Here is a 24,916-nt window from a genome sequence, read left to right as displayed (position 1 = left end):
GGATTCAAACTTTATCCATCCAGCCATTGTCTTACCCACCATGTAACCTTCAGGGTCATGGGGTTGCTGGAGCCTGTCCTGTCAACTGTTGGGTCACATTTACACATGCACATTTAGGAACTCTTTAGATTCACCTATTTTTTATATTTATTTTGAGATATTTTACTGGGTTTTAAGTTGTTTTACCTTCTCTTTGCTCAACACATTACCAAGATTTTCTCGATTATTTTTAGCATCATTTAGAGCTAAGATTTAGACATAAGGAACTTATTAAATGTAATGAGTCTGAAACATTTTGCTCAATAGGAAAATTTTATTTAAGGCTCAAAAAACATTAAAAAAATAAACTTGCAGTGTATTGTTTCATTCAACTTTAATTAAGTAATTTTAAAGTTTATTAAATTTTGCTAAACTGGCATTCATTGTCATCTTTTTGAAAAAAAAAATATGTAAATGTATGTTTTATGAATAAGTGCCAGTTTAAAAAGAGAGCCCACTAGTTCTCATTTTGCCTTTTTTTTCCTTTTTGGATGCTTCCTGCTCCACAGACAGATCATTTTACTACTTTTAATTGACTTTCGTCTTAAGATTGCTGTTTTTTTCCTCCCTATTTTTAGACTACCCCTTTTTGTAGTGTAGTGGTAAACTCAGAACAAAAATCAAAGACAGACGTTTTCATTTCAAAGGGTTTGCATATAAAATTATCTGAATAAAATCAGTAAGAGAAACTCTCATCAATCCTATTCAAAAGAACTACTATTGAAATACAACTAATTACTGTTATTTAGTTATTGTACTACTGTAGAAAAGTTAAAAAAAAGAAGATACTTATAAATTCTCATTTTTTTTAAATGTTATTATCAACTGTGTTTTTGATGTTTAAACACTCCAAGTTAATTTGTGTAAGAATTTGTACAAAATTGTAGATTAACTTATTGCTATTTTGCTAAATGTATGTATGTAACTGGGCCAGAAAAATATTGTTTTCTTCAATCTTCCCCCGTTTCATTTCCCCCGCATAAGAAGTCCTGTATTGTTTAAATGTTTTCTAATGGAGAATGTGTTTTTAGTTTAATAACGAATGATGCTGTTACTGAGCCCCTAAGGGGACATTCAAGGAAAAAAAATGTTTTCTCTTAAAATTGAAGATGAAAAAAAAAATTCTGGTTACTATCTGGTGCTCACCACATAGTAAAAGGTGTGTACCAGTCCGTAAACAGAATTTTTCTTTCTTTTTTTTTTTTTTTTTTACACTTTTATTTTTAGAAAAACTTTTTTTAATGTCCTTTTAGGGCAGGGATGTCAAACTCAATCGCACAGAGGGCCAAAATACAAAACACATCTTAGGTCATGGGCTGAACAAGATAAACATTTACTGAACAATCTAAAACAATTTAAAAACTTTAAAAGTAGCATTACTATGAATAATAAAAAAAAGGAATGTGATTCCAGAATAAAAAAACTTTAACCTTAAATAGCTTTCAATATTTTACTCTCTGTAATAAGAATTTGTCAAAATTCTGCAAGTTAGAAATAAGCACAAGAAAGCATCAGACCATTAATAACAATACAGTAAAATGATCTGGAGGGCCGGATAGAATTACCCCGAGGGCCGGATCTGGCCCCTGGGCCTTGACTTTGACACACTTTAGGGGCTCCTTATGCTGAGACCCCTTTAAATTTGGTCGTACATGTGACAACAATAAATAAAATTATCTATCCACAACTATAAACAGATATCTGAATAAAAAAAAAAAAAAGAAAATCAAAATAAACAGAACTCAACAATCTGCTTTTCTATAGTAAATAAACAGCAGCGTATGAAAGTGTAATGATTAAACCTGTTTAATTATTATTTAGTATATTTAACTATTTTAAGACAAACTGATATCTTTATGAAAGTATTAACAGAGCAAAAAAAATTATAATAATAATTTATTGTAAAACACAGAAAATGAATGAGAAGATGAGCTGCTGTCTCCAGCTGAGCTCAGTTTGCAGTAAAACTTTGTTTTTGAAGACACCAGAGACTCCAGCTTCCCTGTTCCTTCACTCTCACTCTCACATTTCTGGTAGCACATTTTAGACATTAATCTCTCCACCCGGAAATGCAAAGAGGAGAACAGACACTGGAGGACTTGCTGAAATCAGACGGATGAAAACGTTTTGAATCTTTCCAACACAAACAGAAATGAGGCTAAACGTCATAAGTGTGTGTTATCAGAGGTAAACGAAAACAGGATTAAGATCAGATAAACTTGTCCGAACGTGTCGAGTTATTAACTGCATTAGATGGAATCAATGATCAACACGTGAAAAGCTAAAACCAAACAGCCTTGACTGAGTTTATGGTCATCCGACACGGAAGTGTTGAGATATTTTATAATCACTTTAGGGGTTCTCACACTAAGACGCTTAAAAGCTTTCTTTAACTCTAAATAACATGGTGCATATATATTTCTATATGTAAATATATACATATACAGAAAAATTCCTTGGGTTTCGGATTAAAGTTTCCACCTTTGGACTTTATCAGCAGCAGATAAACTTTGGTGCATTAAGTGATTTTGAATATGAGAGCACACACAGCTCCCTCCAGACCGGTCGGTGCGGTTCCACGGGTGCAGGCAAACACAAAAGCAACTGAAAAACTCACGGACCAAGTTTAAACTACGGCCCCACAGAGATGTGCTGAAACCCATTCACGCTTCACCTCTGTGAAAAAAAAGGGAGGAACATTCCTTTTCTCAAAAAAAATTCTGAAGGTTTTTTATAAACGTGTAAAATGAAGAAAAAAAAATTCTGTTTTTAAACACACGAGAAAACAGGTCGCTTTGGAAAACTAAAGTGGCCATAAACTGTAGATGCAGCTTTGAAATGACTGCAGAGGTCAAACTCTAACTTTTAGACCTTTAGTATCAATAACGACAGCATAAAAAGGGACTTTAATTAGTCTTTTATGATCGTCTGAAACTGAAATGGAGAGAAATGCAGTGAGAAGGTATCAAACTCTGATCTTTAGTAAAGCATTTAAAAAACTAGAGAAGTTGTATTACCTACAATAATACTAGTGTGAATGCTTTTTGTTGAAAGTAGTTGCTGAAAATACTGAAACTTTTGCTGAAAATAGGGACGCAATTTACTTTGATTGCTGAAGGGATTTGCTGAAAATGAAAAGGTTATTGCAAATTGTTAAGTTTGCAACTAAAATGGAAATTTCATTAAAGACCTTTGAAAGACCGCAGAAGTTGATTTCCTAGATTTCTGAAAATTGTGTAGTAAAGTTGCTTTAAGATCAACAATACATGCCAATTTTGCAAAAATGTTTAGTGTGTTGCTTAAATATGAGCTAAACTCCAAATTAGCCCCAAAAAACATGAATAGATTCAATTAGCCAAAAAAGCTAGGTTATCGTTTAAATGCTAGCTAAACTCCAAAATAGCCTAAAATTCCTAAGTAGACTATATTAGTCAAAAACGTTAGCCTGTTGCTAAAATAGAATCTAAACTCTAAATTAGCCTATAAAAGCCTCAGTACAAATTAGCCAAAAACGTTAGCATGTTGCTAAAATATTAGCTAAACTCCAAATTAGCATAAAAAAATAGCCAAAAAAGCTAGCACATTGCTTAATTATTAGCTGAAATCAAAAATAGACTAAAATTAATCAGTGAACTAAATTAGCCAAAAATGTTATCCTGATGCTAAAATAGACACTAATCTCTACATTAGCCAAGATGGATGAAATCGCTTAAAGTGTGACTGAGTTTTTATGTGCTGAAAAATCCTACGCAAAGGAGCAGGAGAATCCCTATAGTGAATGTTTACTAAACATTCACACAATATCTCACAAAATCTCCCGAAATATTTCAACAAACAGCATAATGCAACTTTCAAACAACAGAAAAAAACAGAAGAACCTAAAATATATTTGTTAAGCTAAATTTAGTTTTATTAACCCTTTATATATATGTATATATATTTTAAGGCACTCTAGTTCGCGACGCTTTTCTCCTTCTCAATCTGCTGGAATGATTGTGTTGATGATTGAAAAGTTACAGTAAATGGAAGAATATAAACACTGGAGCTCCGGTGTTCAAGAGTTAATCAGCCCATTCATTCAGTATGAACAGACACTAAAGTTACATTTCAAAATAATTTATTCACAAACTTGAGTTTTTGGAGTTGATTATGAATCATGTGAGGGTTTTTTTTTTCTTTATATAGGAATTTAATTTCTGTGCCGCTTCAATAAAAGCTCCGCTGGTCTCATAATTGGACCTTGGACTGTACATGCAGAGCGTCCAGAATGGCGCAGCAGGTCTACGGTTTGATTCCCACTGACTGGAAACCAGTAAATCAACTAAAACGCTCATAATTTTTAGCATTTTGAGATCCAGTCATTTTTAACAAAAGCTAAGAAAGTAAACACATAATTTCTTTAGTTTTTGCTGGGTTAGAAAACTAATCACATTGAGAACAAGTGCTGGATTAGTCATATTCACAACCATAAAGTTTGCAGCTGCAGATTAGACATCAGTAAACAGGGAAATTGAGGAGTGGCGCGCTCCCTTTCACATGGCCCCACAGATCTTTGAGTCACAAAGACGTTCCGCTGTCATTTAGCAACACAAAAACAGACTGTACGTCGTCAGAAAAAAGATACGCATCTGTGGGTATTCCATAGAAGTCAAAGGATGTAAACAGGATATTGTGTATTAATCAAAATAAACCTAAGAAAAAAATACAGTTCAAAAGCAGAGGAACAACAACTGGGATTATAGGAATTGTCTACATCTGCAGCTCATGATCTTATTGGTTCTTCCGCCTCCCGAAGTCCACAGTTGCTGTCATCATCCATTTCCATCCATTTTCTTGACCGCTTCATCCCGTTCGGGGTCGCAGGGTGCCGGAGCCCATCCCGGCCACCGATGGGCTAAGGCGGGGCTCACCACGGACAGGTTGCCAGTCCGTCGCAGGGCCTCAATCAGACACCCATTCACTCCCACATTCACACCTAGGGGCAATTCAGAGTCACCAATCAACCTATGAAGCATGTTTTTGGACGGTGGGAGGAAGCCGGAGTCCCCGGTGAAAACCCACGCATGCACGGGGAGAACATGCAAACTCCACACAGAAAGGTCCCAGCCGGGAGTCGAACCGGGGCCTTCTCGCTGTGAGGCGAGAGCGCTAACCACTGCGCCACCGTGCAGCCCTGCTGTCATCATAAAACTCAAATTCTCTGCTGCTACAGACCACAAGTGATCATTTCTACTAGAATTTAGTTGACATGTCAACAGGTCACCTCGGTCAGAGTTTTTTGAGTAAAAGTGGTTTTGTGTGGTGCATTCACACCGGACGCGGCAGAGGGGTCAAGTTTCAAAGTTAAATCATTGTAAACACGCGATCGGACGCAATTGGGGCTACGGGGGCAACGCATCAACCAGTGAGGGACTCGACTTTGGCCGCGTGATGTTTTCAGTGACTAGATCAAAAGGTAGAAATAAACATCTAAGATGGCCACTTGATGCAAGGATTTTCATCCCAAACTTCTCCATTTTCTTAACCCACGGAGGCCGCTGGGTTCCTGGACACTGTCCCAGTTACTGTTGGGTTTTGACATAACGATCCCTGCTGCCCAGACGCCCAGCAGATCTAGAGAGGTCTACTGCCCAGGCTGCAGGGAGCAACCACATCAGTGTGGATGCACCATAAGGTTGTGTTCACACCAAATCCAATTCAAGCTGGAGAAATCGTGTCCTTGTTTTTGCTGTGGCATGCATTAAATTTGGGGCGGCCGTGGTGCAGCGGTAGGGCGATCAACTCCTGATTGGAAGATTGCAGGTTCGATACCCGCCTTGCCCGCCAATGTGTAGAAGTGACCTTGGGCAAGACACCAAACCCCGAATTGCCCCTAGTGGGAGGTTGGTGTTATTGTTTGGCAGCGGAGCCGCCACCAGTGTGTGAATGTGTGTGTGAATGGTTGAATGGGTCTGTGACTGTGAAGCGCTTTGGGCCTTCGAAGGAGGGTAGAAAGCGCTATACAAGTATACGCCATTTTAAATTTGCTGCTTGATGCTCGTGTTCATAAACTAAACATTTGTGGGAGAAGCTACGGTCCAAAGCTTTTAGCCTCATGGAACCATTGACTGAATATCTAATAACAATGCATGGAAGACACAGAGACGTTGAGAGATCAGGTTTACTTTTGTTGAAGAGCTCTACAAAAGCATCATGACATCATTCAGTAAACGGTGAACTTCATTGTTTACTGCAGAAGCTGCGTCTGAATGATGGACGCTTTCAGCGGTACTTCCCTCTCTCTAGAACCCAGTTTGAGGACTTGCTGTCTAGCATTAGACAGAAGGGGAAAATAAAATTAGAGAAGCTTTTTATTACCGTCTTCATGCAAATAAGAAAAATATCATAAGGTTCTAGAAGATCAGATTCTCGTCCATGTTGGTTTTAGGCTCCACCCTCTGATCACATCAACAACTCGTCACTGCCGAAGCCGAGTTCCTGATCAGTTGATGTCAACATTCAGATATTTGAACTCTGGAAACATCACGTCGCCAGAGTTTTCACTGCGCCTGCGTGAAGCGTGCTACTGCCAGACCGCCACGCCGCGTCTGACGTTCCAAACACACCGCAGAACCTCCGATCCAGTCAGTACGTTGACTTAACACTGAAACTGGACGATTTGATGTGAACAAAGCTAAAGGAGAATCAAGAAAAGTTCTGTTTTAGGGGTTTCTGTCACGTGAAAAGATGGCGCTCTCCATGATCAAAAACCCTTTTCACGTTTGAGAATAATGAGGTCAGAGAAGAACAAAGATCCGTCTCCTGCACTGAGCGGTTTTATCAAATGGAACAGCAGAGAACTTAAAGATTTTTACATCAGGATGACATCCAGATGAAAAAGGAAACATTTGATTTGCTTATAAAGCAAAATCTTTAATTACAATCCAGATCCATAGAGAGCTAGACCAGCGGTGTGGAATACTGTGTTCCCTCGCTATATCTTAGTTCATCTTCCTCATCGTTTCACAGATTTTTTCAGTGTATTTTTGCGTTTTCCTCTCTCTCTCTCCACAGCATACTGTGTTCTATAAATTAATCTCTTCCTCTACAGAAAGTATTCAGCTTGAAAATCACCAGATCTTTGTTTTCACTCTATAACACTGGAGGGTTTTTTTCTATGTAGGTGTGAACTTCAAGATTTAAATAAATCAAATCAATCTTTATTTGTAGAGCACTTTTACAACCAGTGCAGCTCAAAGTGCTTCACATTAAAACATTTCCAAATTTAAAAGCCAAAGAGGAAGACAACAATAATAATAACATAAAAAAGCAAAAATGTGATAAAATAAAAAGCACATGCACATCCCTGCATTGCCCTCACGTACTTTAAGTGGTTTCAAGGCTGAATTTGGTTGTTGGACGCACTTATTCGAAGTTAAGCTCGAGGTTAAAGTCCCATTAGCTGTCACACTCCTAGGTGTGTGAGATGTGTTCTCTGCCTTTGATCCATCCCCTGGGGGAGTGGTGAGCTGCAGACACAGAACCCTTTGGTGGTTTAACCCTAACCATAATCCTAACACAGGGTTCTTACAAGTTTCTTCAAGTTAAATTTAAGACTTTTTAAGACCACAAATCTCAAAAATGACAACCAATTTCACAGTCTTTTTACCATTTTATTAATTTATTCCCAATTTCTGATCAAAACTGTAGCTTCTTATCATGTTTGTGGTCTGTGATATTTTAGAGCTCGTCTTTTACTTCTTTTTTCTCAAACCGGCGGTGACCATTTAACGTTCAACTGGTTTTTCCGATGCTTACTTACATCAGTGCATTTTTTTTTGTTTGTTTTTTTATAAAACCGAAAAGTTTCAAGCAGCACAATTTTTCAGACTCATATCAAAATTCAAGACTTTTTAAGGCTTTTTAATGTATTATTTCCAAATTGATAAATTAAATTCTTTGAAGACTTTTTAAGACCCCGGAGGAACCTTGTAACCTTAACCTCTGAGTCCGTGCAACCAAGAAAATAGTTCTGCAGTGGGCACAGATATTTGGAAAATTACGTGCAAATCAATATATATACTGTCACTTGATTGAAATGCGGACCAGCCATTCGAACATCCTCTGACACATACGTCACTACAAGTGTGTTCAACCAATCTGAGCGCCGCACTCTGCTAGAGCTTTTCTTCCTCCCAAACTCAGAAAGAAGAGAACATTTACTTTTTCCTCTATCTGTCCCTAAGTCAGTCACTCAAACAGAACCTCAGAAGACACACATGGAACCGGTCTATTGTCAGCACACCACGCATATTATTATGACAGCTATTCAACAAGCTGTCGCAGGAAAAATGACCTTTTTTATCATGTTCTAATCTCACATATTCACCTAAATGTCTAACTCACTTTAAAAATCAGCTTTTTAGAATATGAACATTATTAAATTATGATTTTACAACAAATGAATTTATTGTCTTTCTTTCTATCCATGTAAATCTTTTGGAGCTGGTGGTTTAAAAACTAGCTCACGTGCCAAAACAATATGGTTACCCCGGATCTGGACAAAGTCCGGACTGCTTAAAATATTAAATCTATAAGCAAACAAAGGATTAAGCGGCTTTGATTTAAAGCTAAAACAAATAAAATGACACCAACTCTACAGCATGGCGGTGGAATCATTATGGTTTGTGGTACTTATGGATTTTTTTTTTATTTTTTTTTTTGTGTGGAAGAACTCACAAACCGAGATTATAAACATGAAGAATAAAAACTATACTACATAATAAAACCGACGTGAACCTTTAGTCTGTAATGGATGGTGCATGAGCAGAGGGGCGGGGAGCTGATCACCACTGAAACAGGTTGATGCAGTCCTTCAGTTACAGCCTCATTCCACCAGGTTTTTACGCTTGAAGTTAAATTTCCAGAGAGTCTACTTGACATTAGCTCTTTAGATTAGGCAGTAAAATGGAAGAAATACACAGAAAACAGACGATTATTTCAGTTGGAAATGAAACAAAAGCAAACAGAGTGAGAACCAAAAAGGAAACTGTTTTGGTAATGAAATACACTCAGTTATTTTTAAAACTGTACCCTAGAGTGTCACTTTATTTTTATTTATTTATTTATTTATTTATTTTTGTGATCCTCGGTCACATCTATCTAACAACAGATATTATCTTTACACTGAGGAATCCTTTTTATTTAATAGTGTAAAATGTTTGGATCTTCCGATGATTTAATCTTCTTTTATAATATAGAACTAACAAACTCTTCAATAGTTTATTTTTATTATTATTATTGAAGGAAATATTGAAATTTGTTGATTTAAAAGCTATAGAGTTGAATAAACCCGGCGTCCTCACCAGCCCGTGACAGTCCCCAGCTGATCAGCAGCGCTGCCGTGAAGGTTCGGAGCAGCATCGTGAGGTTCTCCTGGATCTGCTCCCAAACGCAGGTTCCTCCTCAGGAGCCGAACGGAGGATCCCAACTTCTCCTTTTCCCAGGAATCCGGCTGTTCCTCGAACGACGCGAGTTTAAACTTGTGCCAGTCCAGTCATCCAGGCCGCCCACAGAAAAATGAGCGAACAGGGAGCGCTACACCTGGAAAACACCTTGATGGCGTCACAGGTTCCGGAGCGGAACCCTTCCTTTCAAAGTAAAAGTCTAGCAGTTGCCTTAGACTAAAATGAGAAAATGAATGAATAAAATTAGAATAAAAAATAAAAAATAAATAAATGAAAAATTCAAAAAATTAAAAGTCTTTTTTTTTAACATGTCATACAATGAGAGCAGCGAGTCTAAGTCTGTGATTTGATCCTCATTTAATCTTGGAAGATTTACGTTATTAAGGGATGAATTGATGCTCTGCTCTGATGGATTGATCTGTGATGTGCACACGTTCTTATAAAAACCTTTAGAGGTGTTATTCATTTTGATCGGGTCATGAGTGACATTTCCTGACTGATCCATAATAAATGGGATTGTGGATTTTTCTTTATTAATTTTAAGATGATTAGCTAGAATATGCCAGATTTTCTATAGATTTCAAATGAAAGAGCCATTCAATTGACTCTGTTCCCAAGAATGTTGACTAAACCGTCAACATCAAAGTCTTCCTTCACCCTTTAAAAAAATAAGACACTGATTTTTATTTATGCCACTGCTAGTGTTATTATGATAAACATAAATGAACAGTTTTTCATTTTTCATGAATAAAAAAGCAAAAAAAAGAAAATGCCTTTTTATTTACTTTTGACAGAAGTTCATGTGAGTTCCTTTCAAAATAAAAGACTCCCTGCCACATATGATCGTCCCAATGCAACAAATGTAGTAGTAGCAAGTGTAATGTCAGCATTGAAAATGAAGATCATTTTGCTGTCACTGGTGCATTAAATGTAAATTTAACAAACCACAATGAATTCTGATGTAAATAATAAGTACTTATGAACATCCATTGGTTTTCTGCAGGACAGGACGAACAAAATGTGTCCAAATGTTACAATTCGACTTGCTGTACTGTCCTTCTACTGTTTTTTAAGAGTTAAAGTTTGAATTTGTTTACTTATTTTTCATTTACTACTTTCTCACCTTTTACTTTTCGGTTAATTTTTAAAATTTAAAATCTTTTTTTTATCATTTTTCTTTAACCAGAGAGCCACAATGGAGGGATAAAAGAGCTAGATGTGGCGCTGGAGCTGCAGGTTGCAGAACCCTGTCATACAGAAATAAACATTTACAACTTTGTTAGTAGGTAATTTTTAGACTAAGTCTTAGTGGGTTAAAGCTGTTTCCGGCTAAGAAAAGGACAGCAACGATTCAGACAAACAATTCCTTTCCAGATAGTCATCAAAACTCCTTCATCATGTTGATATTTGTTCTGCCTGAGCCAGGAGAACGATCTGACACACCTTTTTGCCTTTTAGGCGTTAAGAATTCTGCCTTTCTTCTTTTTTTTTCATTTTTCTTTAATATATTTTATATTTTTGGACGGTTGTTTCAACACAAACATAAGCTGCTCAGAAAAGGAAGTGCAGAGGTTATAATCCACCTGAAGCAATGCAGATTTAATCTAAAACAGCCAAAAATTACATTTGTTTATCCATGGAAGTTTTAGGTCAAGAGGGTTTTATTTATGTCACTGAAAAGCTTTTAGTTGATCACACTTTGAACTGTTTGAGTTGCACTTTTACAATAATAAGAAAGTCAGCACATTTTGTTTCAACACTGATTTTAGGTGCAAAAGCGGGTTTTGCCTCAGCAAATACGAGAAAAACTTGCTTTAGGATGAGTGTCGGTGTCTCTTCCTTAAACTATCCACGCTCCACCTGAACCCATTTCTCAGTTTTCCAGTCTTGCAGCTCGCCACGTGAGCAGAAGCCACAGCTGCCTCCGGCAGTAATCCACAAATCCTCCCATCCCCGAACAGTCAGTCGGTTCCAGACAGATTTTCAGGCACACAGCTGGCTTGTCATCCTCTAAGTGGGTCTTTAATCAACATTGCTGTCAGCATCTTCATGATCAACATCTGGAGCTGGTGCAGAAATGTGTCATTTAATAAAAAAAAATAAAACACAACATTAATAGAGGAAAACATTCACTTATAGGACACTTTACCTGGTGAGAATGAGCCAAAGCAACATTTTGGTTAATAAGTGAAACAAATGAATGTTAAACAGAAAAAAAAACAAATTAAATCACTCTTTTAATGATCTTCTATGTTAATGCTACCTAAAAAACTAAGGAAAATGCACTTTAAAAACTCCATAGATAAAAAGTACCCAAAGTTGGTTGTTTATAACTCAATTGGACATTTTTGACTCTGAAAAAAAAAAAGAATCATGAAAGTTGGGTCAAAATGAAGCCACGATAACTCAAAAAATAGTATTTGAAAAAATTAAGATTAAGAAAACCTTTATTAGTCCCACAATGGGGATATTGCAATATGCAACAGCGCAGGTACAGAAATAGGTGAAAGGATAAAAATAAAATAAAATATACATTACAATATAGAACCAAACACAAATAACCCAGATTTGAATTGAAGAAACAACCCGAGTGTTTTAAGAGTGTGAGTGTCCACAGATGTTGCTCCTACATTTCTAAGCAAACAGAAGCTTTTTTTTTTTTTTAAACCGTGTTAGCTTTGAAATGAAGGATTACCTTTAGACATGACGGGTGACAATGTGGTAGTGCTTAACACTGATCCCTGCAAATACAGACAGACAACACTCCCTGTTGAAGTGATAATCCACCTGCTCAGTTATTCTGATTTATGCTGTCGACTGAACTGCTCCGTTTAACCTTTAACCCTTTTATCACCGGAGCTCCAGTGTTTACATTCTTTGATTTACTGTAATTTTTCAACTGTTAACACAATCAATGTAATTCCAGTAGATTCTGAAGGAGAAAAGCGGCTCATCGAGCCGCTTTTCTCCTTCAGAATCTACTGGAATTTCGTGTTGACGGTTGAAAAATTATGGTATGTTAAAGATTTTGTGTTTAAGCGTCACCAGTGATGCCTCAGGGGTAAAAGGGTTAAAAAAAAGGAAAAAAGTGAAAACTAAAAGTGTGAAATCGGCATGTGCTCCTGTTGTAACACTTTCGTACCTCAGCTTCTTGTGCAGTTGTAGGTTTGCAAGATTGCCTTCAGGAAGTTTATTTTTTTTATTTTAGAGAGAAAGGAAAAATTGATTTGGAAATCAGTCATTTAGTTGGGTTTTTGCACATGTGTCAAAGTCAAGGGCCGAATCCGGCCCTCCAGGTAATTATATTCAGCCCTCCAGACCTTCTTCTTCTTTTCCTTTTGGCTTTTCCCTTCTCCAGCGAATCAGAGCCTGTTTCAACTGTTTCTTAAAAGTCATGCAACAATCTTCTTTTTTCAGCTTCCACCAGTTTGTCCTCTTCTCTGCCTTTGCCCTCTCTTTCTTCATCTTCTTCACCACCAGAGTCATCCTACACACCACCATCCTGTGCTGTCTGGAAACACTCTCACCAACCACTACTTTACAGTCACTGATCTCCTTCAGATTACACCGTCTACACAAGATGTAGTCTATCTGTGTGCTTCTACCTCCACTCTTATAGGTCACTCTATGTTCCTGTCTCTTCTCAAAGAATGTATTCACTATCGCCATTTCCATCTTTTTTGCAAAATCAACCACCATCTGTCCTTCTACATTCCTCTCCTGGATACCAAACCTGCCCATCACCTCCTCATCACCTCGGTTTCCTGCACCAACATGACCATTGAAATCTGCACCAATGACAACTCTCTCATTTCCAGGGATGCTCATCATCACTTCATCAAGATCCAACCAGAACTTCTCCTTCTCTTCCAGCTCACATCCTACCTGTGGGGCATACCCACTAACAACATTGAACATGACACCCTCCATTTCTATCTTCAGACTCATCACTCTATCTGACACTCTTTTTACCTCCACAACACTCCTAACAAACTCCTCCTTTAGGATAACTCCTACTCCATTTCTCTTCCCATCTCCACCATGATAGAACAACTTGAACCCTGCTCCTAAACTTCTAGCCTTGCTACCTTTCCACCTGGTCTCCTGGACACACAGTATGTCTACCTTTCTCCTCTGCATCATGTCCACTAACTCTCTACCCTTTCCTGTCATAGTTCCAACATTCAAAGTCCCGACTCTCAGTCCAACACTAGTGACTTTCCTCTTCTCTCTCTCCCTACGAACCCGCCTTCCTCCTCTCCTTCTTCCACCAACAGTAGTCCAATTTCCACCGGCACCTTGTCGGTGAACAGGCGGCCGTTGCTAACCAGGGTCTTGACAGATCTGGTATGGATTTCGCAGGTCTGATTCACATATTTGATTTGGCAAAGATTTTACGTTGTATGCCCTTCCTGACACAACCCTCTGTATTTATCCGGGCTTGGGACCGGCACAATGAGACCCTGGCTTGGGCCCCCTCATGGATACATTATTCGGCCCTCCAGATCATTTTATTTTATTCTCATTAATGGCCCAATGTTATCTTGCGCTTATTTCTAACTTCTTTAATTTTGACTAAATATATTGTTTTATGTAGAGTAAAATATTGAAAGTAATTTAAAGTTTAAGTTTATTTATTCTGGAATAATATTCCTGCTTTGTTATTATTCATGATTATGTAAAAAAGTTATGGTTTTAAAAATGTAAAAATTGGCATTCTGCTAGCTTTTTGAACTATTTTGGAGTTTAGCTAATATTTTACCTACATGGAAGCTGTTTTGGCTAATTTAGGCTTTTCTAGGATATTTTGAAGTTTAGCTATTTTTTAGTGACATGCTAGCCGTTTTGGCAAACTAATATTTTTTTATTATTATTATTTTAGGCTATTTTGACATTTAATTAATTTTTTAGCTGGCTATCAACTTCAGCAGTTTTAGCTATTTATTTCAGCATCTTCAGCTATCACCACTGGCATCTTCAGCGGCCAAATTCAGCTTACAACATTCACACTAGCATTATCACAGGTAATGCTATATATCTAGTTTATAATTATGTTGAAAATGTACGGTTTTAAAGTTTTAAAATTTAGCTTTAGTGTTCAATAAATGTTTATCCTGTTCGGCCCTCAACCTAAAGTGTGTTTTGGAATTTGACTCCTTGTGTGATTGAGTTTGACACCCCTGGGTTATGGGAACTTGTCATGGATGTGTTGTGGTTGTACTTTTGGATTTTTTTCCTTTCAAGCTGGAACTTTCTGTACTTACACTTTAAGCCTTACTCATTTCACCCGTAGGGGAGTTGACCCGTACAGGTGCTGCAGGTTTTTGGGTTGAGGAGGAGCAGCCGTATCTTAAGGGGAATGATGGTGCACCTCCCCTGAGGCTCATACGGCCACATCAAGAGATGTCATGAAAATGGAACGTACCATTGTCGCCCGTGTGGTACGTGTATTTGTAAGGATAATGCAAATTACACATGTTAATGATGTACAAGAGACGCTTTGTACGGCTTACTTAAACCAGACTCTAGTTAATGTGAGTACTGGCTCCCTAGTGACTGCGCACTAGTGCCAAACTCATGGCGTGTGCAGGTGTTACTGAGTGCTAATACGATATCCACACAAACTACACTCTGCCTAGTTTACTAAATTCCAACAGTCAGGCTGCAGGAAAAGAGCACACACATGTCACCTAACAGCACTAACGGGTTCCTTGCACAGCATCTTGTTGCTTATTCACATGTGTTCCATGTTTTTTTTTTTAAATCTTTTAAATTACCATTACTCTGCAATTTTTTTTCTTTTTTAAGTATTTTCACTCTAGAAGTCTTTTATTATAAAAACAGTGACACAAAATACAATAATGTTAGTTGCTCAAATGCAGGATTAGAAGCAACTCACAACCTTCGTTTAAACTCTTAAACTTTGTTTAAAAGATCAGCTTTTAAAACCTTTTAAGGGCTGTTTTGAAGTGGTAAATATTTTTGTCTGTAAAGGTTCTGAATCAAAAACTGATCTTAGCATTAAGATCAGTCAGACTTCATCTGCTTCTACATTTAATGCTGCATTCACGCGGTTTTATGAACACACATTCAGCAGCAGGTGGTGTTCACACCTCACAGCGTAAGACAAGCACGTAGCAGCAAGGAGGGGATTCTTCTTCTTTCATGTTTTTGCTGTTTACTATCACTCATCTGCCACCTAGCAACAATAGGTAAAGGTTCTGAGTGTGTGCACTGTCCATGTGCTCTGCTCTCGCTATAAGGAAAGTGATCTTCAGCAGAAAGCATCATTTCATAGACAAAGTTTGTCCTTCCCGCATGTTTTTGTCCAGATGATGAAACAAAAGTTTGTTTCAAAGAAACAATTATTTAGACTTTAAAACTGAACAATTGAGCTGAACTATTTAGACTTTAAAGTCTTAATAGTTCAGTTCCTCTGCTGTCACATCCTCGTGTTTCATTTCCTCCTTCTTAGATTCTCTTCTTTCTTGCTATTCTGGAGCATCAGAGTTTTCAAAAAAATCAAATTCACCAAACAGGTTAAAGGAAACTAAAGGCCAGCTTGGCTTTTCTACTGTCTTGCTTTTGTGATAAACTGTGGAATAAAGTATGTAAATATATGCATTATGATATTAGTAAGAAGTTGTGGTCAGTATTATATTTTTTTAAGTGATGATATAGTGTTTTTATATATTTCTACTTTGTAGAGTGTCCTTGAGTGTTTTGAAAGGCACTTTCAAATAAAATGCATTATCAATATTATTACTTTTGGATTTCCCTGAAAAGTTTTCCCACTGTTTTTTGATTTGCTTTTTTTAGCGCACTCTTATATATTGATCTTTTATTGTGACAGAATGTCACACACTTAAAGAAAATGCCTCAAAAGGATTTTTTATAGCAATTCTTAGGTTAAAAATGTTAGCAATTAAAATAGATGAACTAATTACACACAACAATGAATCACATGACAGCTCTAGGTTAAACTCTCCAATCCATCCCCTTAATGCTGAGTGTCAATCAAGGAGGCATGGGTCTCTTTTTTAACGTCTTTGGTATGTTTCGGCCTGGATTTGAACTCTTGACTTTCTAGATTCAGGGCGGGCACTCTACTGCAATGCCACTTATCTGGTTTATAATTTAACAGGTCTTCTGTTTCTGTTCCACAAAAGGTATGCAAGTCAGGAGCTATAAACAACAACGTCTGCGTGTTTTAGAAAATTGGAAAAAATATTTGCCACTCCTGACAAATATTGTTGAAATCTCTCTGCTTTGTGTTGCAGACGGCTGTGAAATAATTTTCTTTCATGCCTCATAAATGTACTTTAAAACACCTCATGTTTGATTTGATAAGGGCAGCAAGCATTATAGTTTATCACTACAACTGACTGATCACAAATTAGATAGACAACCTAATAAATACTTTAGTCCTCTTCCCGAGAGCTTTTTGATTCTTTTTGTCCACATGTCAGAACCTGTTCTGCTCCAGGTTTATGAGAGAAAATCTGCCAAAACCTATAAAGTTCCTCATTTGCAAATCTTGCTGCCAAAAATACATGTTTTCAAAGACAGATGAAACATTTACGCCAGCGCAATTCCACTTTAATCTGTGACAGAATAAGCTGATTCACATGATGGTGTTGTAAAGGGTTGAAGTTAAGTGCATACAAATGCAAACACTGGTCTGGAGCTAAAGCTCCAATGTAAAAGTCCCTTTTGTTAATATCCTTTTTTAAATGAATAATGTGTTTACTCTCTTTTGACACATTTTAAACTAATCCCGAACACTAAATCGTTCATTCAAATTTAAAAGTTTTAATAAAAGTGGCCACAACTCTGAAATCTTGTGGAATTTTCGCTTCCGGCTAATGATTTTCAGCCGCCATCTTGTCTGCAACCAGGTCCTCTTGCACAGTCTTCTCAATGGTCAAGAAGGGAGGGGCTTATTTTTTTCTTTTTCTATTGTTTACTAGTGCATGTCCGCCACCTACAGTTGGAAGAGCTTGCTGTGAAATGTCAAGATAACGTCAGTTTTAAAACGTTAGAGAGTTGTGCAAACGCTCACATTTAAGTGTGAACTTCTGGGCTTTCGGGGGGGCACCTACAGAAAAACGATCACTCATGCAATTATGGAGATTACTTGTTAAATTATTGACAGATCACAAACCATTCTTTACTTAACAAGTGACAAAATGACATTCCTGACATGATTTAGTTCTAATCCTGAATTAAAATGATTCAAATGTAGACGTACGCATTAACTCTGGCAGATTTTTTTCTCTCTCTGTTTTGCCGCTGCAGCTGTGTTGCTCTTTTTGTGGAAAATGTGCTCGTAGTCGGCATATGATTGTAGGACCACATCAATTTCTGTTGCCGTGAAGTATGAAGCCCTAAAAGTGTTTGTTCCCGTTGCCATGGTGAATCCTGCTGTCTTTGCTCCATTGATCAGGGCTTTCTTTTCAATGCTCACACCTGATTTTGGGTCCAACGACTTAGAGTTGATTGAATCAACTCTTTTCAGCTTTTCTGAAACCAAAAACTCTGAGTTTGTAAATTCTGAGTCACTCAACTCTGAGGTCAGGTTTGAACTCTGAATTTGCTTCTTGAAACGGGCCCCTGGAGATAAGCTGAGTGAGATGCAGGACGATGGTAAAGGGACTGGTCTAAGGACTGGAGGGCTATAGGGTGCAGGTGTGTCAGGATGTCGTGATCATGAACACCTGTGAAGACAAAACAGGAATAGAAAAAAAAACAAAAAACGTCATGGATTAGAGACGGACACAGGGGACTGTCAAACTATGAGGGGCCGTACAAGACATTATTTATTCTGAACCATGGTTCAGAATAAATAATGTCTTGTACGGCCCCTCATATCAAACCATGACAATTCATACTGGAAAAAGTTCCCTCCACAAATAATGTTAATTTATTATTGTTTAAATATGATTTTCAATGTTTTTTTAAAATTGTTTTATTTTAATTAAGCATTTTTTTATACCTTAGCACCTTACAAATATTCATTTTGAATGTGTTCAAACTTTTATAACTGAAAGTTTTCTTCTGCTTCATATTTAAAACGATGCTTCACAGACGATCTGAAACACAAGGATGAAACAGATCCATTTCAAAAGAACATGAAGGCCTTTTTATCCTGAAATTTTCATATTACCCGTTTCCTTTTTTAATGATTTTAAATAAAGGTCTATGAAACCTACCAAGTATGAGCAAAAGGTCAATTTAAATGGTTTGTTTTTTTTCTCCAAAAACGTAGGCTGTTGACAGTTTCCCTCCATGCATAAGTAACCTTAAAGCAAACATTTCAATTTCATTTTGGTTTGCTTTAAATTAGCATAAACAAAAGAAGAACAAGTCAATTCAATGGAGTGAAACAAAACAAAACAATCCATCTGCTTTCCAAAGAAAACATGCAAACTTGACACTGAAAAGAACCCAGCTGGGATTCAAGCCAGGAACTTCAAGGGTGCTAACCACTACACCCCCAAAACAAAGCTGGAAAAGTTTCTTGGTTTCTTTTTAATTGCACAGAAAAATTCTCGACATAAGTTTGAGTTTGTAACATGAGTATGTGTTTGTAAATTTGCATTTGAGGCCTGTAAATATATAAAAAAAGAAACCGTTGCACGAATATTTTTGAGTTATGAGGCCCTGAAAATGTTTTTGAAGTCAGAAAGTTTTATTGCACACATGTAACACCTCTTTGTGCCAGTTCAACTTTTTTTAATGCTAAAATTATTTACATAGCCAAAAATGTTTTACTACAAAAGCACAGAATTATTCTGCACATGCAAATTTTTTCACACATGCAAAAATTTAGTTTGCAAAAGTTATTTACACGTGTGAATATTTTTATAGCAGCAAAAATAATTCTGAAAGTCATATATCTGCAGAGGAGCAGTTTGTAATGTCACTGGTCTGATTACTGGGAAAAAATAATCTGCAAACATCTGGCAGCTGACATTTTATCTTGTTTTATTTTGAAATAAATATTGTTGTGGGAGGAGCCTTTGGCGCAGATTAAGCCTTCTCGGACTTCCCATCATCCCTTTGTTTACACTCTTCTGCTAGCTTACAACCCCCCCAAGACCCCAACCTAACATTACCGATGCAACAATAGTGGCGACTAATTTTGAAACTTTCCAGTCTTTCAGTTTTGAGCCAGATACCAGGTCAGACGAGGAAAACAAAGGCGAACATGGATCTAGTCGTCTACGAATGGGGGAGAGCCGGGAGTTAGGGAGAGGGTATGTGTGGTTGCCATAGAAACGCTGGCTTAGAGCAACTCGGATCAATCATCTATTGTTAATCGTCTGGCTCCAACATGGGTCCATATCGCCATTTTCCATGGGGGAAGTCACACTCACTCACATGTCTCATAAACTATCGATGGTTCACCCACTGACCTTCAGAACTCGTCTGTCCATCCGTCCCAGCTACTGTTGGTCAAAGGTGGAGGTACACCTCAGACAGGTCGCAGGTCCATCACTGGACTTCAATCACAGCCATACACACTCATATGAAAGATGTTTTTGACTGTGGAAGGAAGCTGGAGTTCCCAAAGAAAATCCACAGACGCACAGGGAGAACATGCCATCCCAGCCTGGACCTTCTTGCTGAGAGCCAAGAGGGCTAACCGCAGCGCCATCATGAATCCCAACCTTCAGAACGTGTTAACATTTTTAAAAATCTCTTTTTGTGAAAGTTCTTGCATATTTTTAAAAATTTTAATCAGTTAGTGGTTAAAATACATAATACTTGAAGTCCCCCTCTAATGAAAATGATGTTTTTTAGTTTTTAACACGTATGTGTGGCATTTTTCTTATGAAAGAAAACAAACGTAATAATAAATCATTTTGTTTTTGCATTTCTGAGTATTTCTCCTTTTAAATCGCTGTCAGTCAAACTGTCGTATACGGGGTCTGTTTGAATTGACGATCCTTCTTTACGTCACAACTCGTCCAAGCTGACATCCGGGTCAGAACCATACGGCTGGACATTACCGAGACAGACCTATGATAATCAGACAGGGGGGGATCAGGGTGGGGCTGCTCAGCTCAGCACCAAAAGCCACGCCCTCTCAGAGGAGATTTTGGAAACAGAGGCCTCAGATCAACATGAAAAATGGCTTTTTAAGGCATTTAGGTTAAAAACTTCAGAATCATTTAACCGTTATTACAACATAGTAAGGTTTAGAATACCGAACAAAACTTTGGTTTTCTTTCCACAAATAATTAACCGTTGTAAAATTACAATCATACGGATGTGTTTCTAAAAATAACTAAAAGTGTAGGAAAATACTGTGCTTTTGTAATCCTGACAGTTGATCTTATTTGAGCATACAAAAGATTTACAACAATGAAAATGTTTTGCATGTTTATTTTCTTTGTCTCCAAAATCATTTTCATGGGGCACATCCACAAGTTTGCCTAATTTTTCTACAAGAACACAATTGACAGACACAAACTCAGGTTACAACCTTAGACTTTTGACACCAATTTTCTACCTAAAAAAAATATCCAACCACAAAAGGATTTTATCAAGTAGAGATATTAGAAATACAAACAAAAATGTGTTTTGTTACAGAAAAAATGGGCATACAACTCTAATCTTTGGTGGTTAGGCTATGGTCATTAGATGTGAACCTGGACTACAGATGAATGAACCCCAGAACCCAGAGGCTGATGGTGGTTAGAGGCCAGACCACGGCAAAGCATCGCTCCAGGTGGAGAACGGGGTGGAGGAGGGCCGGCGAACCATCTAGCATGCAGAGAGAGACAATCAGTCATGATTTATAAAACATGAGTGTTTTTAGCTGAAAAGAAAGGTGGGCTTTTATCTATTGGGTCAAAGTAAAGTCTTAGTGACATCTATCTCATATTTATGTCCAGGTAGTTTCTTGGCACAAACATTGGTTCAAAAAGGGAAATGATTAGTGATTAATCACTGGGGCACCAACTCTCACACGGAGAGATCTACAGTCTCTAAAAATGGCTTGATCTGGTTTTATAGATCCATGGTTCAACTCTGCACAGTCATGACTTTGTGCTTCTTATGATGGCATCATATACTGACAATAGAAAGTAATGAATTATTTAAAAAATATATACTGGGACATTCTGGGACATTTCTCAAAAAACTTTGAAAAGGAAAATAGGGTGGCCATTTTCGCAAGACAGAGATCTAAAACCCAAAGTCAGAGAAACAACTAACTGGTTTTAAATAAGTTGCTTGAATGGCCCAATCAATCACCTGACCTAAACCCCCCAAAAAATCTGTACGGGAGATCAAAGATCATAAAAGAACCTATGGAACCATTTAAAGACAATTTGTGGACAAAAAGGGTTCAGAACCACCCAAGTGATACAGACGACTGGAAGCTACAATCTCTAGCAAAGACTTTTCAAAAAAATATTTTTAAAAAGTGTGTTAAACATTTATTCCCTGTGTCATTTCACTTTATATGTGATGGGCAGGTTTAATAGAGTTAATCATCTATTATAAAACACAGGCACTGCAGCCCAGTCATGACGTTGGGGTTTTTGTTTAAATCCAGTCATTCTCTGGACTTGAACTAGCAACCCTCCTTGTCTCAAATCTTAAGACCACTATTCTCTCAAGATACACATTTCATGGGCATCTGTGCCAAAAAGCTAAAGAAAAAACACTGGTTAACCAAAGCACGAGGGCTCTGAAGACATTGCCTCCTCCTTCACTTACTTCTTTCGGAGGCACAGATCTTTTGCGTCTGGTTGATCTGTATTCCGTCAACCTCATTTTCATCCACCAACAACCCTTCCAGTGTGACACAGTTCTCCTCGCCTTCAGGGAACATCACTTCAGCAGTGCAGGTGGGCTCAGCCTTACTGCACAATGTAGTATTGACTACCTGAAGGTCAGAAGCCACAAAACAGTGAGAATAAACCAAACCATTTTTTTCAAAGATGAAAAATGCATGACAAATGAGTTCAAGCAAAGATCCATCCATCCATTTTCTTGACCGCTTCGTCCCTTTCGGGGTCGCGGGGTGCCGGAGCCTATCCCAGCTACTGATGGGCGAAGGCGGGGTACACCCTGGACAGGTCGCCAGTCTGTCTCAGGGCCTCAATCACACACACATTCGCTCTCACATTCACACCTAGGGGCAATTTAGAGTCACCAATTAACCTATGAAGCATGTCTTTGGGCGGTGGGAGGAAACCGGAGTCCCCGGTGAAAACCCACGCATGCACGGGGAGAACATGCAAACTCCACACAGAAAGGTCCCAGCCGGGATTCGAACCGGGGCCTTCTCGCTGTGAGGCAAGAGCGCTAACCACTGCGCCACCATGCAGCCCTCAAGCAAAGATTCTAAAGATATTTTGATTAATTGTCATGCATACTTACATTTTCTCCGAAGTTGACTGAGAATATAAGCTGAAAATCAGACTCTTTGTACACCTGATTGATTTCTTTGTAGAAAAGGAATGGATTAGGGAACGTCACCACAGCTCTGCTCTCATTCACAACCAGAGTAGCAGGAGGGAACTCTAATAGACCTGCAGGGAGGAAAGGTCATTTAACTCAAACATCAACTCTCAGCTTACTCCTGGGAAATATTCAAACAGTTCATGCATTGCTTACAGTTTGCATAGACGGTCTCCTGAGTGTTAAAGGAGAAAGACTTTGATTTAATTTCTGTTGACTCGTTCCCACCATGTAAAGCTGTTACGGTAACATAGAGGAAGCTCAAGCAGATTTCTTTGGATTTCCAAACAACGTGGCTCAGATCGTACTCGTTGTCTTTGGTAATAACCTCATGTAACACTCTGTAAAGGCAAAAAGATTGTATTAATGACAATGAGACAGGGTTATATGAGTTAATTTCTCCCCACTCCTTTACAAGAAATTTACAATTGATCTGAGTTTGATTAACTTGAAGGACTTGATATCAGCCACTTCAGATATGGTTTAGTGATAGGATAGTTTTCCACAACTTTATTGAGTTTCCAATGAAGACTCTTAGAGTCCTGTTGATGTTGTACAGACAGAATCATTTCCTTTTATAATAATAACTGCTCCTACCAATCAAACGTTAATAATAATGATAATAGTAATGGATTACATTTAATTTGTGGAATATGTGCTCTAGCCGAACATGAACAGCAGGTTCTTACCCCATGTATATTGATGATATCTTTACTTTGAAACTGGTTTCAGGTTGTTGTCCTTCGCAATCCCATCGGGCCATAATTATCAGGTTTTCACAGCTCACCATCACATTTTCTGGACACAGAGCTGTTAAGGGAAAAAATAAAAAATTTTAACTTTTGGAGCAAAAATACAATTTGGGAACAAAAAAATTCAGTAAAGACACTTTCAAAAGGGAACAACAAACCAACATATTGTGTAGTTCAACGACCAGCAATGACATGCAGGCATGAAGTATATTAGAATAGCAGCATTAACTCGAATATCCGCTGGAGACCGGCAAATGTAAAGCTGATCCACACCCGATTATGGCATTTGAAAGATTATTTTTTAACCTAAAACTCAAGTTGAGCAAGACCACAAACATAACAAAAATATACATGAAATGAAACATTTTGTTGAATTTTGTTCAAGTTCACTTTTTTTTCCTTGTCCTAAATCAAAAATGTGGGAATTGTCACGATGTCACATGACGCTGCAGGATAGCTGCTTATTTGATTAGGAAAATGCAAAGAAGGAATCTTTTCACCTTTTTTCATATTTGAAGAGATTTTTAAATTTTCCACAAAGATTTTTCATGTTTTAGTATTTTAGTCAAAATTAAAGCTAGACAATGCGAAAATGTGGCAGCTTTGACTTACAGTGGTTTTTGATTTATAAAAAAAAAGCAAAGAAAAAACAGGACTGTTTTTCTTCCCCGTAAATTATTCATTATGAATGAATGAATGAATGAATGAATGAATGAATGAATGAATGAATGAATGAATGAATGAAATGACTTATTTCTAGCAATCAGGTCATAATACATAACATATCACTTAATGAATCACAAGTAGATTGCTTGAAAGGGAGTGAAAGGAAGCGAACTTATATAATCCCACCCTGACTCGACCATTGTCTCTACATGAATGATCAACATCCGGTTCAGGACTTAATTTTAAATATTAATAAAATCAGGCTTTTAAGGATCATTAATATCATTGATGTAATCAAATTTCAAAGCATCCACAACAAATCATTTATATTAATCAGTAACAATAAAGTAGTATTGTCATGGAAAAAAAGACACTGTGCAGATTGTATTCATCAAATAATGATTATAATAACAAAAAATAATAAGATTGAAAGAAAAGGGTCTGTAATTTTCCCTTCAGGGGTCTCCACAGCGAATCAGTTCCCTCCATCTAAGCCTGTCTTCAGCATCCTCCACTCTAACACCAGCCACCTTC

At 37.6% G+C, this 24,916-nt stretch overlaps 2 protein-coding genes across 2 annotated transcripts in view; both read right to left on the bottom strand.

Annotated features, from left to right (window-relative positions):
- LOC112156998 (interferon gamma receptor 1-like) overlaps positions 1-10,254 on the bottom strand; it is an 18,919-nt gene extending 8,665 nt beyond the window's left edge. The window contains exon 1 of the mRNA XM_024289393.2: positions 9,384-10,254. Coding sequence (XP_024145161.1) covers positions 9,384-9,441 — 58 coding nt within the window. The 5' untranslated portion in view covers positions 9,442-10,254. The remainder of the gene's footprint in view (positions 1-9,383) is intronic.
- Positions 10,255-20,647: 10,393 nt separating this feature from the next.
- ifngr1 (interferon gamma receptor 1) lies at positions 20,648-23,774 on the bottom strand (the record flags this gene model as incomplete). The annotated part of the gene is given in 5 exon segments (XM_024290069.2): positions 20,648-21,257; positions 22,218-22,386; positions 22,884-23,035; positions 23,121-23,305; positions 23,654-23,774. Coding segments are annotated over 5 exon segments (737 nt in total), but the record flags the coding sequence as incomplete, so codon positions are not given.
- Positions 23,775-24,916: the final 1,142 nt, after the last annotated feature.

Source organism: Oryzias melastigma, linkage group LG1 (genome assembly GCF_002922805.2).
Source record: "Oryzias melastigma strain HK-1 linkage group LG1, ASM292280v2, whole genome shotgun sequence".
Classification (NCBI taxonomy): Eukaryota; Metazoa; Chordata; class Actinopteri; order Beloniformes; family Adrianichthyidae; genus Oryzias; species Oryzias melastigma.
Note: the sequence above shows the minus strand (reverse complement) of the source record. Positions and strands in the feature narration are given on the sequence as shown.